This window comes from Beta vulgaris, chromosome 3 (genome assembly GCF_026745355.1).
Source record: "Beta vulgaris subsp. vulgaris cultivar EL10 chromosome 3, EL10.2, whole genome shotgun sequence".
NCBI classification, from domain to species: Eukaryota; Viridiplantae; Streptophyta; class Magnoliopsida; order Caryophyllales; family Amaranthaceae; genus Beta; species Beta vulgaris.
In genome coordinates, this window is record NC_079204.1 from 45,817,193 (window position 1) to 45,833,705 (window position 16,513).

General features: G+C 33.5%; 1 protein-coding gene across 1 annotated transcript; it reads right to left on the reverse strand.

Moving 5' to 3' along the window:
• Window positions 1-5,077: 5,077 nt before the first annotated feature.
• Window positions 5,078-6,706, reverse strand: LOC104906724 (40S ribosomal protein S28). The gene is made up of 2 exons (XM_010695519.4): window positions 6,546-6,706; window positions 5,078-5,514 (listed from the first exon to the last, which is right to left on the reverse strand). The coding sequence occupies exon 2, from the start codon at window positions 5,511-5,513 to the stop codon at window positions 5,316-5,318; it is 198 nt and encodes a 65-aa protein (XP_010693821.1). The 5' UTR covers window position 5,514; window positions 6,546-6,706; the 3' UTR covers window positions 5,078-5,315.
• Window positions 6,707-16,513: the final 9,807 nt, after the last annotated feature.

The following is a 16,513-nucleotide window of genomic DNA, read 5'->3' on the forward strand; positions in this document are numbered from 1 at the left end:
CAAATAAAAAAAGGCAAAAATTTGTGCTTGATTTATGGTTTCGATGTTGTAATTAGTTTTCTTTTATTTTTAATTTCTAAAATTTCATGTTTTTGGGGTCACTAAGATATAAGAGAGGGTCATCATGGGTTTCTTCGTCTTTTAAAATACATAATGCCAAATGAAAGACATAGTTGCTAGTATGTAAATTGTCTTATATGAATTTGAAAACTTAGATTGATTTATACTGGACTAAAGGTTTCATAGTGTCCTTTTTATCGAAATATTTTATGACTAATTTCTTTAAACATAGGTTACTAGGGTCACTATGATATAATATAGGGTCACTATGATTCTTTTTCAACTTTTTAAAATACATAGTGACCAAATACAAAAGTAGCTATCAGTATGTAGATTATCTTATTATGAGTTATTTATGGTTACTATGATTTTTAATTTACATATTACTTCTGCGTTGATTTTGTTTGGCTCGAAAATGCAATTCACACATTTGAATTTGGTCCACACTACAAGACTTTTTTATCAGATTTTATCCAAAATTTTAAATTATATTCTTTTGACAAATAATTTAGTCATGAGGATCCAAATAAAGCCTTCGATAATAGAAGTAATTCATAGAGTTCCATAAAATTTGGTATTAACAACTAATAATTCATCCAAACATATAAATTTTATCAAAAACACTCAACCCTAATCCAAATATACAATGCATGTTGGTTTACTGCTATCCGATTATTTTGGATTTTTGGATCCAATCACCTTCAATCTGAACCAATTTGAAAGTCCAATTTTTCAAAATAATCAACCCAGATCCAAACCGAACAAGCGAACATAGTTTCCAATATGAATTACTATCTTAGTTTGGATTATATTGGATTTTTTGTTTTTATACAAATAACTTCAACTCTAAGCGGTGAGCTTTCTTCCAGGACAATGAGATTGTGTCCACACCCCTTTACCTTGGGCTAGCTTACTTTCTTTCTAATGGTTCACACTCATTTGGTGATTAGCTCACTTGTCAAATCCAAGACCAAAAGTTGGTTCTATCATCCCATAACCCAGTAAGAAGGGAAAGAGATTGCTCTTCATTGGGGCGATCCACGTGATAATACCGTAACAAGCTTTAAGGAAGTAGGCCCCGGAAACCCGGGAATCGATACCGGAGATTGATGACCAGCAACGGGCAAATGACTTAGACGAAGAATCTTATTTTGACTTTTCCGCTAAAAGAAAGCCTTTGACTGATGGCAATTTCGTTCAAAATTTCGGTTAAAACAGACTTAAGAGCAAAGTTCGAAAGTCAGACAGTCTATCGCTCTCAGTAGTAGTTTATTGGTCATACCCTCGATGATAACTATCAGTCTCTGCTGCATGAGTACGGGTGTAAACGATGCAAGTCAAGTTCGAGTTTTAGGTAGCTCGACTCGACTCATTAGCATTTGAAGTCGATCTCACTCGAGTAGAGTTTTGACGAGTAGATTTCGAGTATCTTGCAAGTGTCTCATGTTTAAAGCAACCCTAAGATATAATAATGTTGAATTTAGGTATTTTGCTATTGTAATTGGATATTCATGGTTCTTACGAGTTTTGGATCTGAGTCGCGTATCAAGTTTCTCAACTCAAATCGCCAGTCACCAACATTTCAAGTTGAGCTCGATTTCGATTCGAGCTCACTCGTCGAGCTTTAACCGAATTGATCTCGAGTTGTCATGGGTTCGCATGGTCTGGCGGCTCTGGCCCCTACAGCTCACCCTCGCGGCACATGTATTATAAAAGTGGCACATGCATGTTTTTAAAATATATTACATTAAAGGAAAAATTGATAAGAACAATCTCAACTATGGGCGTTCCGCCGTTTTCAGTCCGATTATTTTTAAATAGTCCTGACTTTAGGGGGCGTTTTACAAAAATGGCCCTAGCAGGTCATCTGACCTGCTACAACAGGTAATCCTTCGAAACACACCCCTGCCACCCTCTCCTCGGCATTGCCACCCCTCCCCCACCCTCGAAACCTCCTCCCCTCCCCCGCTTCCCTGCTCTCGAAACCTCCTCTCCTGCCCCTAAAACCTCCTCTCTCTTATCAGAAAACCCTTCTCCTTTCCCCGAAGTTGAAGTAAGCGACGGAGCTAGATGCGGTGGCGGCATTACAGGATTGGTTGCGGCCTGATGTTTTTCTTAAACAAAGCTAAGGCGCTAACCATAGACTGACCCTCAGTTTTTGAGTACCTGAATCTCTTCCTCCAACATATCGTAAGATTTGGTTTTTTTCGAGTTGAATTGTAAGATCTGCTTTTGTAACTCCAACGGCCAACCAATCATGAAACTTTAGATTAACATTACTTAAAATTTCCCCACCCTCGTTTTCTTTTACTAATTTGCTTCCAAAATTTTCATTTCCCAACTAAGCATTCTGAAATCATAAATTGATCCTAAATTTTCAAATTGAGTTGCTGAACAACATAAAACAAAAGATGAAATTGCTTAATAAACTAATGGAATTTTCCAAAATAATCAATGAAAAAACCAAAACTTTTAGCATTTTGGTAGCTTCAACTAAACCAATAAACTTGTACGGAAAATCCATACAGATGAAAAAAAATATAAAACTTCAACAATTTTTCACAACAGAAGTCCAAGTTCAGACAATGAATTTAAAATGTGCTGAACCCCCAAATATTAATACAGTGTTATATGATTGGTCAGATGTAGAAAGAGATTTCAGAGGCAGAGAAGCAAATTACAACATCTTGATACCATCTTTTTAACTTGTTACCAAACAACCTCATAAGAAAGTTATGTTGAAATGGACTTTTCAGGATCTCAAATCAATTTTAGTAGAAAGTTATGTACAACACCTTGTTATTACTTTCTCTTGGCCTGTAATCTGTATGCATAAGCACCAAAAAGGAACAACAAAGTTCTACTAAAGCCACAAATCAAACAAACATCCTCAATATAAAAACTTTTTCACCCTTTAGATTAACTTAGCTGCATCCTTCCAGTAGGCTCAGCAACTGCATTAAAATACTTTCTTGACAAAAAAGTACAGAAATCTAGAAAATAGCTTTGTAATCCACCTAGCAAACATGATCATAAGTAAAGAGTGAATTGGGCTTTGTTTGGGCCTCATTCTATTTCAAGCAAAGATGAGTTGCCAAGCTTCGTTTCCATGGCGTTTGATTCATAATGTAATTAATTTTTCTGGCCATTTTTGTTGGTGAACTCTCACAATTTGGTTTCTCAAGTTTGCTGAAATTCAGAATGCTATTTTTGTTGGTGAACTCTGGTCTTTAGTCATATGTGTTTGCTCTTTTTGTCAGTACATTTGACATGCTTTTTTTTGCAGGACAAAAATTCAGAAGCTGCATATTTCTTGTCTTATTGAGATTCATTATTACATCTGTTAGAATGATAATGTAGGAAAAAGTTTTAAGATAAGCTGCACATTTCTTGTCTTCCATCCCTCTGTCCTCTATTAGTTTACCCCTTTCTTTTGCACAAAGTTTTAGGAGAAATAATGTTGTGGGTCATAGAAAGAAAGAGAAACTATTATTTTATATTAAAGTTGAATGTACGTGTGATGAAAAGTGTGTAGTCCCATTCCAAAAACAGCAAAAAAAAAAAGAAAGAGGTAAACTAATAAGGGACACCCTTAAAAAGAATACAGGTAAACTAATAGAGGACGGAAGGAGTATTTCATTACATGAAAGGTTGCTTGTTAGTATTGCTAATTAGCCATAACACTTCTATTTCATTACATGCAGCTAGGAGTTTTCAGTGTTGCTTGTTTATATTAATGTTTATTTTCTTTTATCTTTAAATGTTTTTCATAATGTTGGTAACTGATATGTTACCCTTTTTGTGGTAGACTTACAAGAAAGCTAAGGGTTTGTTTGGAGTTCTTTTGTTCACTATAACACACTTGCTGAAATTTACACAAAAAGTAACCTGATGACTTTTATGGTGTTGTCTTTGGTTTGTACTTTGGACATATGATACTTATTGTTTTCATTTGGCGATTTGGCCAAGTGGATTTAACTAATAGTATATTTTCCTATTTTGCTAAAAAATGTGTAAAAATTAAAAAATGATACTCTACAATAATCAGTATAACAAATATTAAATAATGCGTTATGTTGAAAGAGAAAAAAATCAAAATACAAAAGTGATTATACCAAACAAGAGAAAAGGGAGTGAGTCAAATTTGTTTCCATTCCATTAGGATACCAAATAACTAATACTCCAAAGGTAACACTTATTATTACCTTTTCTCCTCCTTCTCCAAATCATTTCCATTCCGTTTACGGTATTCATACCAAACACCCCCTTAGTTGTATTAATGAGATTAATTAAGATTTTAATAATTATTAAGTCATTCCAATGCCGCATCATTCTTACGGCAACATTTTGCTCAATTCAATCTTATGGCCAATTTGCGTGAGTGCCATATGTACCATTATGGCCTATAATAACATTTGCGGCCGTTGATAACTTAGGATAGATGGTGGAAGGAGAATACTCATTGATTGATCAACTTGATTCAAAAATAAATTGGATCTTGCAGAGAAGCTTAATTGTTTACCCATTAATCTCACAACCTGATTGGTATTTGTTAATAAATAATGATAATGAGAATGAATTTCAAGTGTAATTTAACAAGAAAGCACTCTTAAATTCTCTACAAAGAAGCAATCTCTCACCCCAAGCTTGTGTTATTTTCCTCCATTGAAAGCAATTTCACCCTCAAGCTTGGGTTTTCATCATGAATTTTCATTACCACCCTAACTTAGGCCATTACCACTTAGGGAACTGGTATTGAGTGGGAATGAAAATTTAAGTTGAAAAATGGACACTTTGAGATGATATAGCATCACCATGAACATTAACTTTTTTTTCCATAAACCTTACATACCACTTCATTCCCATAACCATCATTTAACCAACTACCAAACGGGTTGTCAGAATAAAACTCGGTATAAGCAAAATTTCAGTAAAAGAGCACATAGAACAGATAAATCTCGCATTTACACGAGTGTCAGAAACAATGAACGAGAGCAAACAGACAGAACCAAAGAGCAAAAGCCAACAGGATTTAAGACTTTATATTAACTCAAACTAGGCATCTCAAACAACATCCCAATAATTAAGATAAGCATCCAGAACCAGATTTTTGATATTAAATCATCAAAATATAGAATCTCACTCTGAAAATCTAAATCATCAAAAATATAGAATCTCACTCTGAAAATCTAACTTAGGCATAAGACTCACAGAAGCCAAAACTGACATACAAGTGCAGCAACAAGTATGGTAATTCAACGAAGCCTCCTTGCTTCTCTCTCAGACTCGAGGAGGGTGAGAATGTCACCCTCTCTGACAGGTCCCTTAACGTTCCTCATGATGAAACGGTTCTGGTCATCCAAGAACTTAACTCTGACTTGGGTCACCTGACCCCTTGATCCAGTGCGGCCCATGCACTTGATGACAACAGCATGCTTAATCTGAGACTCCATTCTGCAAACAAAATGGAATCATACTCAGTTAGCATTTGATTCACACATCACAATACTTTTTACAGCAAATGAAATCAGATTTCCGAATTCCAAAATCTTATTAAAAAAAAGTCAGCACAACATTCATGTCAAATTGGCTAGTTGCTAATCAAGTCTCATCCCAACAAGGAATTAAAATGAGACAATAAAAGAATAAAGCATCAATTCAGATTGACAAACACAATGTTATTAGTATCAATTAAGTTCCTAAGTGATAACCTAAAAAATCTTATGCTATAATCTTGCGCCAACTCTGAAGTTGTGAAGCACAGTTCTCGTTCTATTTGAGATGGCTAAGACTTAAGGTTTCCCCAATTCCGTAACATTTCTATTTCTGAAACCCCAGCCGTTTCTGTGCTACATAGCCTCTGAATTACATAGTAGTTGCACAATTTTTGCAGCAAGTTCCAGAAGGCATAATCAACAAATCAAATCATTAAAACAATTAAACAAAAGGCATCAAATTCTCATTTCTCCACTAATACGCATTCAGAAAACTTCGTTCTTACTAATAAAATCACATGTACAAATAACAAATAAGCAAAAACTGAAACTTCATAATTCAACTCAATATGACTCAAAATAATGTATGTAACATGAAAAGGATAAACTTTTTTTCAAACATCTATTCCATAAATGAAGGAATTCAAAACATATTATAGTTCAAAAAAAAAAACCCGATGTTTTCAATATAAAACCCAGATTCGTCTCTTTTTTCAAAAAAGAGAAAAAAAACAATATTTTCCTTCCCATGATCCTCAGATTTCAAGCATATTACAATTTACAGCAACAATTATGATCCTTTGCAAATTAGGATGAAGATTAGGGATGAAGCACAAGAATTTATATCAACCAACAATAAAAAGCATAACTTTTCAGCAGTATACAAGTTTGTAAAGGTATGATTAATGCAATTGGATGAACTAAAACGAGACAGATTACATTAACGACGTTAAATGATGTTGATTATTGAGAATAGGTTGAAGAAATTACCTGGATTTGAAGCTTCAGGCGAGAGAAAGCAAGAGAGAAATTGGAGAGAGAGAGACGGCGCTTCAAACAGAAGGTAGATAGGGAGAGGGGGAGGGGATTATAGGAGTTTAGGGTTTATGAAGTGAGATCGGAATTTTTTGGTGATTGTGACTTGTGAGTATTAAAAAAATATTTTTATGAGTTGATTTTAGATAAATAAAGCTCGTTCAGCGGAATTGAGATGAATTACACTAATTTTGGATAATTATATATTAATATATTAATTTTCATTTACTACTAATTCTCCACTTTAAAATTTTTTTTAGCCCTTTTTCGAGAATTTCATGTTAAGAAGAATTTTTCACTTGGCTATCTACGTACGTGCTAAACGAGTTTTTTAATTATACTTCATCCGTTCCATAATGAGTAATTTCAAAATAAGTGAAACATACCTTAAATGGAAAAAAGAAAGTTATAAAAGGACAAGAATACGGAATATCCATCACAAACTTGTGTGGTTTGCTTTTCTCTCTTCTCCTTTTGATAATGAAAAGGGTATTCTATGACTTCTTGGCCTTTGAAAGTGATGTTTATTAAATCTTGTGCTCAATCCCTATGTTTCACTTATTATGGAACGGATGAAGTATATAATTTTCATTTACTAATATTTCACTTTTAATTTTTTTTTAGGACCCCTTCTCAGGAATTTCATGGTAAGAAGAATTTTCCTCTTAGCTACCCTCACAGAGGATCGTAGGACACTCACCCAGAGGCCCAACAAGCATCCCCAACCCCCATCCCTCCGACCACAATGAAATTTTTGCTTACACTAAAATTTGAACCTTGATCTCCCATATGGGAGATAGGAAGCGATACCATTGCACTCAGGGTCCTTGGTTATTTCACTTTAAATGATATCACCAAACGTCATTTGGTTTATTGGCCAAGTGACATTTGGTGATATCATTCAAAGTGAAATAAACAAGGACCCTTAATGCAATGGTTACGACTTTAGTACTACTACAACAACAACAACAACATGTTGCTGCTGCAACACCACCAACAACAACAACAATTCACAACAACAAGAAGTTGCTGTTTTCCAGTCTCTTGTCGCTGCTATCTAATCTATTTAAAAGCAATGCAACGTCCAAACTTAGTAGAAGAGGCTGAAATGAAAAAACCTCTATGGTCACACAATATCCCACCACCACCCATTGCTCTATAAATCCTCGAGCTGTAACATCTGTGTTCCAAGCTATTAATCCTAGTGTAAAGATTGTCTATTTTCTTATGCAAATGGATTAGCTAGTGTGTAGATAAATTCCAACTAGAGGTATACATGAGATGAGATAACTCGCGAGATACTCGAGATCGATTTGGTCAAAACTCAATCAGAATGAGCTCAAACTGAACTTGAGCTCGACTCGAGATGTTGGCGAGTTGACTTGAGCAATTTGATACTCGAAAACTCGTGAAAAGCTCGAATATCCATTTTTTTATATCAAGATACATAAATTCAACATATTTTCTACCTTAGGGTTACTTTTAACATGAGACACTTCCAAGCTACTCGAGATCTACTCGGTCAAAACTTAGCTCGAAATGCTAACAAGTTGAGTCGAGCTCGCTCAAACGCGAACTTGACTTGCATCATTTACAATCGTAGTTCCAGCTAGCATCTTTTTGAATTCTCTCTCTTGCCAAAAAAAACCAAAATATGACAGCATTTCCATAACCACCAAAATATTAATAGCAAAGTATGTTGGCCATGTCTTTTGATATACACAAATTATTAGAATAGGCAATCTACTTTTAACATAAAATTTGACAAATCCTGATCTATATTCTTCTAACAAGCCAATTCTGTCTAACTCTAACCAACATTATTCTTAGGCATCTTGCACCATCCTAATCGTCCTTTCTTTTCTCCTTCTTTTGTTTCCCTTTGAATCTCAAATTGCAACAAATAATTTTTTTAAAATAACCCGATGTCTTACTAAATAAATTAAACTAGTCACTAAATGGATTAAATTAGTCACTAAATGAATTAAAGAATGTGATTATTGAATGGATTAAATTGGTCTCTAAATAGATTAAATTGGTCACTAAATAGATTAAATTACTCACTATATTATTTACAAAGATTTTTCATTATCTTCTTAATATTGGGTTTGAATCGCACTTAATTTTAAATTGCGATTCGAAGTTCTCTTACAAGACCAACTATTTAATATATCAAACTATTTTTCTAAGTGAAATTTGTATATTATATGTATAGAATTCACTTATCAATGTAACTCCTGCAACATTTCTTCAAACAAAAATTAGGAAATCCTTTAGTAGTTGGAGTATAATTTCATCATACGTGCTACAAAAACCACATCTTAAATCCTTTATGAGGTTGGGATGAACTCTATTTTTGCGTTATAGAGCAAGTCTATAACAAATCCTATTCTAAAGTATTGCAATTGATATACATATATATATATATATATATATATATATATATATATATATATATATATATAGGTTTAAGTTCATATGAGAACCACCCTTATGGTGAGAACCGTGAGAACCACTCATTTTTGCTCATTTTACGAAGATTTTGATCATTTCATAACATTTTTGCTCATTTTTTGTTTCACTTATTTTATGGTTTTGCTCATTTAACAATTTTGTGCTCATTTATCAACGTTTTTGCTCATTTTACGTTTTGCTCATTTTACGTTTTTTTCTCATTGAATTTTTTTATGCTCATTTTACGTTTTTCTTCTTTTACATTTTGGTACATTTTACGTTTTTGATAACTTAATGTTTTCTACTCATTTTATATTTCTTCTCATTTGTTACTTTTTTTGCTCATTTTAGGAAGTTTTTGCTTATTTTAAGTGGTTCTCACGGTTCTCACCATAAGAGGGTTCTCACTAGAACCCAACCCTATATATATATATATATATATATATATATATATAAAACGAGTTTCAATTGGCTTATGTGTCATTCACTAAAAAAATCTGTCCACATGTCATTTGCAAAAGCCCCTTCACTGCCTTCTGCCACTTGTAATTCTGACTAATGGACTGCATCAATTACAATCTTTGTAACTTTAGTAAGTTTGTATATTTATGTAGATTAATTTCTTTTCTTTTTTTGAGGGGTATGTAGATTAATTTCTAACTGTTTTCCTATTTAATATATATTAGCGATTTTTTTGGCATTTTTCTCTCAACTCTCCACATCAAACAAAAAAATTCATTATATCATACACGGAAGTAGATACATACTGTCAACCACCTTATTTTAAAATTCTCGGTAAAAAAATTACTTTTAAAAAAGTTGTTAAAAATTAAAGCTAAAATCATCAACTCAAAAATTAAATGACCACCTACTTATTAGAATTTAGTGGGGTTAAAGAAAAGAGAATTGGTACAACTTTTAATTAAACAAAAACATTAAGTGCATATTCACCGATTTGAAATATAAACAAAAAACGATGAAGTGTCATAGAAAAAAAAAACTACCACGTTAGAAAGTTGACAATCTATGATTCCACTCTCACAGTCTCACTTAGATTTGCACTGGAGAGGAAGCAAGCGACATTGATAGAGTTTTTGTCAAAATAGGAGTTTGGTTTATATAATTGAAATTAAATGGAATGACAAAAACAACCATATTATTATACAACAACCATATTATTATACAGTCGGGCAATGGATGAGGAAGATTGAAAAAATTCGTGCAAAATGAATTACCTTATGTAATTATTATACAACAACCATATTATTATAAATAATTGTAGCTCAAGAAGATTTGATATACCATTGTCAATTACCATCACAAACAAAATAGTGATTTCGAAGTGTAGGAGCCTTTTAATAGATATATCTAATAGTAAGATAATCAAAGATCAAAGAATAACAAAGAATCTAGATAAGGAGAAAATAATTTTATTCAACAAATAATCTTCAAAAATATAATTAAGAAAAAAAATCAAGTGGGTGATTTCACAAGTTAAAAGAGGTACTTTTTAAGCAAAGTGTAACTTCTAATTTTAAATGGGTCATCAGTCATTGAACGCACGAGTCATAAGTCGGTTTTAAAATATATTTTTTCATTACACGATATGATTATAAAAACTTTAAATCACGAGCTAATATTCAAACCATGATTTTAGGAGAAACATCCTAAAATCCTAAATTTACAAAACAATATATTCCCGCGTACTTTAATGTGTATTTTGTTTCATCTATGTATTTATATATGTATATATTACGATTACAAGATTTTTAAAGTTTAAAAATGTGGTTTATGAGGAAGTTTCTCAAAATGTTTAAATCGTGTATGAGTTGTAATTGACCCAATTTTTTATGTATCAATTTAGATAGTGTAATTATTTTTTTTTCTTTTATCATAATGTGTTGTCAATTCAGTTTGATTTCAATCAATCTCATTAAACAAAAGTGTTGCTGACATTATAACATGTCTCTTTTTGTCTGATAAATAATTTATAATATCACATACAAATATGGCCTCCCGTGCATTTTTGCACGGCTTAAAAAGCTAGTTACTTTATATATTAAAGTGACTTATTGACTAATTGGTTTAATTTATATATTAATTAAACCAAAATTATTACAACATCGCGTGCATGAATTGCTAGTATATTTAAATCCAAGACAAACAAATATCATGCTGTCACATACTCACATGTATTCTCCCTTCCCTTACACAATCAAATGAGATATTAAGCAATAAAAATGTTTGTTTCAAGACTCGAACCCATGACCTCTCATTTGATATACTAATGTACTAACCAACTACACTGCAATACTCATGTTGGTCTTTGTGAGGGGAAAAATCATATAAATACAAAATATTATTTCTATTTTTTAAGATATCCAATGCATGTTGGTAAATAATTTGGGGAGTATCGCCCAGTACAAGAACTAGTTTAGGCTGAAAACACTTACGGGAATAAGATCATGTCGAAAGCTCACTTGTTGTTGCCCATAATTCAGACCTGGGCCTAAGGCAATGGGTCAGTTTGGGGAGGGTCCAATAAGGTCCAGACTCAACCTGTTTTTTTTTATTTGAAGTTGACCAAGATCTGCCCCAGTCTCACTATATATAACTAGGTCTAAAAGATCCAGTCCCTTACCAAGACCCGTAAGGTTTAGCGAGTTATGGGTCTTGAGTGTTTTTTTTTTTTTTTGTATCTGTGTCCATTAATTTATACATTTTTTTTCGTGAAACTTCTTTTTACGTATATGTACCGATTTTAGTGCTAAACTCGACTATTAAATACTTACTGAATAATGAAATAATAAAATTATAACTTAAAAAATATAATACTTCCCCCGTTCCATTTTAAATGAAACGTTTGCTTTTTCACGCAACCCAACGCGCTTCTTTAGTCATTAATATCTTTAGTTGTGTAAACGTAGAAAATATAAAAAAGTTATAATTTGATAGTATACATCGAGACGAATCTAACAAGATCCCACTTGACTATATTTTTCTTTATATAATAGCGATAAATTGGAGTTAAAATTGATTAGTGAATAGTGTCATTTCATCCAATGTTTCATTTAAAACAGAACGGAGGAAGTATTGAACTTATTTTAATTCAAAAGTTTCATCACAAGACTATAATACATAATTCTTATATAGTTATATGTGGCCACCCATATATAAATCCCAGACTGAGAAACATGAATCCTGCGCGCTTTTCACTTTTCATTTCAGATCTGTCGGTCCTCTTTTCCTCCTCTCTCTCCAATCTCCTTCTTTCTCCCTTCTCTCTCTCTCTCCACTACTCCATATTTCTAACCTCACCAGATTAGCAAGATCAAAAGCTAAGCAAAAAACACCAACTGAATATTCAAGCCTGAAAAAACCCACTAGATTTCTCATTTCCGGGCATAAATCTTCAAGGCGCCCGCCTTTGAGACTGAGATGAGTGCCAAAGAGTTCGAATTCGCTGCTTAGGAAAAAGCCCCTAAACCCGACATCTTCATTTGATAAAGAATTGGAGAATTATTCAACTTCTCCACTCTTAAACCTCTGAAAATCCTTCAATTTAAGAAAACCGCCATTGTTGGAGCTGAGGATGAGAGAAAAGAAGGCGTATAGAGAGAGGAAGGTGCAGCAACAACTAACAACATTCTAAAATGAAATTCTAAAGAGAGAAATCACATGAGCCTATGGTGGAGTATTGCTTTCAATTAACTTAGACATCTACAATTGAATAACAAGAAATTCCTTCAACTGTCTTTTTAATATCATACTTCCTCCATTTCTAAATAAGTGCAACATAGAGAAGTGACACACAGACCAAGGCATCTAGAGAGAGAAAGTTGGGGACCACACTTAAAAGAGAGATTAGGCAACTTAATAAAACACTAAAATAATTACCCAACAACTATCTGCCTCGCCACCTTCCCCCTGCCACCTGTCACCCACCACTACGCCACCACCGACCACCGTAAAACCTCTCCCCCAAACATGCCCACCGAAAACCACCCTCCCTACCTGCCCACCAGAAAACCACCCTCCCCGAAACCTGCCCACCGACCCCATTTCCCCTCCCCAATACCGAAACCAACACCCTCCCTTGGAAACCACCCCCTAAACCAACCCTCATCCCCTTCTAAACCACCCCCGAAACCACCTTTTCAACCGAACGCATCAACCATCACCACCACCGGTCCACCGGCATCTTCTGTCTCTCCCCATCACCACCATTGCAGCAACACACCGACCACCATCAATTACCCAGAAAATAGAATTATTCTTAGATCTCGAACCCCAAAAAATCAAATAATTTTCCTCCAATTTCACACACGAATTAGTCAATAAAACCTTAATTAAGTGGTGGCGTCGGGTTGGTGGTGGTGTGGGGTTGGTTGGTTGAGTTGAGGAGAGAGAGAGAGATGAGGGTGGGTAGGTTGATTATGGTTTTTAGGTTGGTAGATGATAGATTAATTAAGTGGTTGAGGGAATTACGTAATGACATTTCTGTAAATAAAAGGAAAAAGCTTTCCATTTTGAGATATGTTGCACTTATTATGACATTTTCTAAAATGGGAAATGTTGCACTTATTTAGAAACGGAGAAAGTATTTCTTTGGGATCTTAAAAAAATTAAACAAAGAGAGAAAGGAAAAACACATGCATAATAAGATACGGAAGTCAAGCTTCATATGCCAGTAGTACTTACTAGAGAAGAGGGATTACTCTATAACTGACCACATAAATGTCTATATGAAATACTAATGGAGAAGAGTTGAAAAGTAACCCCAATTGTAAACAAAAGTACACCATACGAAAGTTTAACGTTTGCTTCGATTTTTCTACTTTGTTCATATCATTAACCTTATTTATTCATTCTATATCATATCAGTAATCTCATTTGTTCGTATGAGTAACCTTAAAATATTATATGAGTAACCTTAAAATATTGTTGGAGTAACCTTGTTTAATACTATGAGTTACCTTATTTAATCTTATGAGTAACCTCGTTTAATCATACTGGTAACCACATTGATTTATACGAGTAACCTAATCTAATCATACTAGTAACCCCAATTGTTCACACAAGTAACCCCCTGTTTATTATTATGAGTTAGCAACCTCATTCGTCTATAAAGAGTAACCCTATTTATTCGTACCAGTAACCCCATTTAATCATATGAATAACCTCATTTTGTTCACCCAAGTAACCCCATTTTATTCATATCAGTAACCCCAATTGGGCATACAAGTACCCCCACTTATTAATACGAGTAACCTCATTAGTTCAATAGGATTAAACCATTTATTCATACTAGTAACCGCATTTAATCATATGATCAATACCCTCATTTTGTTCACATAAGTAACCCCATTTTATTCGTATCAGCAACCCCAATTGTTCATACAAGTAACCTCCACTTATTAATAAGAGTAACCTCATTCGTTCATAAGGAGTAACCAAATTTATTCATACTAGTAAACTCATTTAATCATATGAATAACCTTATTTGTTCATATATGTAATCCCATTTTGCTTATAAGAGTAACCACATTTCTTTATAAGAGTGACGCCATTTTATTGTTAAAAGTAACCACATACTCATACAAGTAACTCCATTTGGTCATAAGAGTAACTCCATCTGTTCATAAGAGTAAGTCCACTCGTTCATATAAGCATTTGTGCATAAGGATCAACTTCAAAAGGTCATATCTCACAGAACACTGAATATTTTAGGAAGATTCAAATTGGCGATGAATATTTGGCTCGATATCTTTCCGAAACCTGGTCAAAAGCTCGATTTTGATGAGAAACGAGTGAGATATGACCATTTGAAAATGAGCTGAGGGGCTGACATGGTGTCACGTGCGCGACCACACTTGTAATTTCGCGTGTGGCCACGCTGATATAAGTAATATCAAAGATACTTACACAAATATCATACACTTCAGTACATACTTAGAATATTACTAATAGTTATTTTGCTACTTATCCTCCCTTTCATTTTTTTTTTTGGAGAGTATAGACTTATTGTGAGCATGTAAGTTGTGTATTTTCAATTTCAATGTATAAATATTTTGGAAAAAATATTATAAATGGGTCCATGAGTCAAATGTGTGGCAGGTCTAGTATCACTAGACCCTGACTTAGTCCTGACCCAACAACGTTTAGATCCAGAATCTACCAGAACATGTTGGGCAGGAAAATCTTAGACTCGAACCCTTAAAAATGAGTTGGTTCAGTATGGTGTGGGTAGTCAGCTCTTAGATCTCCACTATCATCTCTAGACTTGGTAGTAGGGATATCAATTTTATATGAATTATCTAATTATCACTTTAGCAAATTTTTGAAAACAAATAAAAATTCGAAATATTTGAATATGGGTGGAATGGGTGACGGATCAGGTTGGATTTAGGTGGTGCTATATAACCATTCATCCACATGTTTAATATATTTTGTGTATATTTAATTACTCAATAGTGAAAAATATAAGTGAAAAAAATAATTGTAACTTGTTATAGATGATTTATTATTTTTCTCTTGTTATTTATACAAATTAAAATGTTTAGTGTTTAAAAAAAATCAAACTTTCAAGGAAATTGTAAATATATTTTGAAAAATAACTTTACTTGATAATCACTTGCCGATGACATAGTTTAAGAAAAATAACCAATTGATGAAAGAATATGAAACTATTATGTTTCAATGGAGGGCATTAGTAAGAACTATTGGACGTCGAATATCAATTCAATATATTTATAGGGGTTTTATTTTATGGGAAATTTTTATATTTCACATATCAATGAAGAAATTAGAGTTCGTCAAGTCTTATACGAGCCAACCCGACTTGAAAAGGAGAATATTTATAGTACACCTGGGTGTACCATGCTCATGGTACACCCAAGACTATTTTCTCCAAATGAGCAAAATGAGCGAATGATCAATTGAGCAAAATGAGCGAATGATCAATTGAGCAAAATGAACAAATGAGCAAACATTTCTACTCATTTAAGAAAATGAGCAAACACTTTTATTACAAAATGAGCAAAATGAGCAAAATGAGCAAAATTTCCATATGAGCAAATTTGGTATCAAATGAGCACCTGAAATTCTAATTTATTACAAAAATACCCCTGGGTGTACCATGCTCATGGTACACCCGGGTGTACCATGAGTGAACTCCTTGAAAAGAGCTCGGGCTCCAACAAATTTCTCTAGCCTGATTTTAAGGTTGAGCCTAGCAAGTAGGATTGTCAATGAATCGGTGATGGAGTTTCACTCGCTTCTATATACTCCACCCGCATTATCCAAATCAAATTGTTCGGAGTTTTTCGAGGTTCAAAAATCAATTTGAACCTAATCCGCCGAGATTTAAGATCAAGTTAGGTCAACTGATTTTTTTATTTCGAGTCGAAAATATGTACCCAAATCTGAAATTTCAGGTTTAGTTTAGGTTGGTTCATCAGAATATGCCA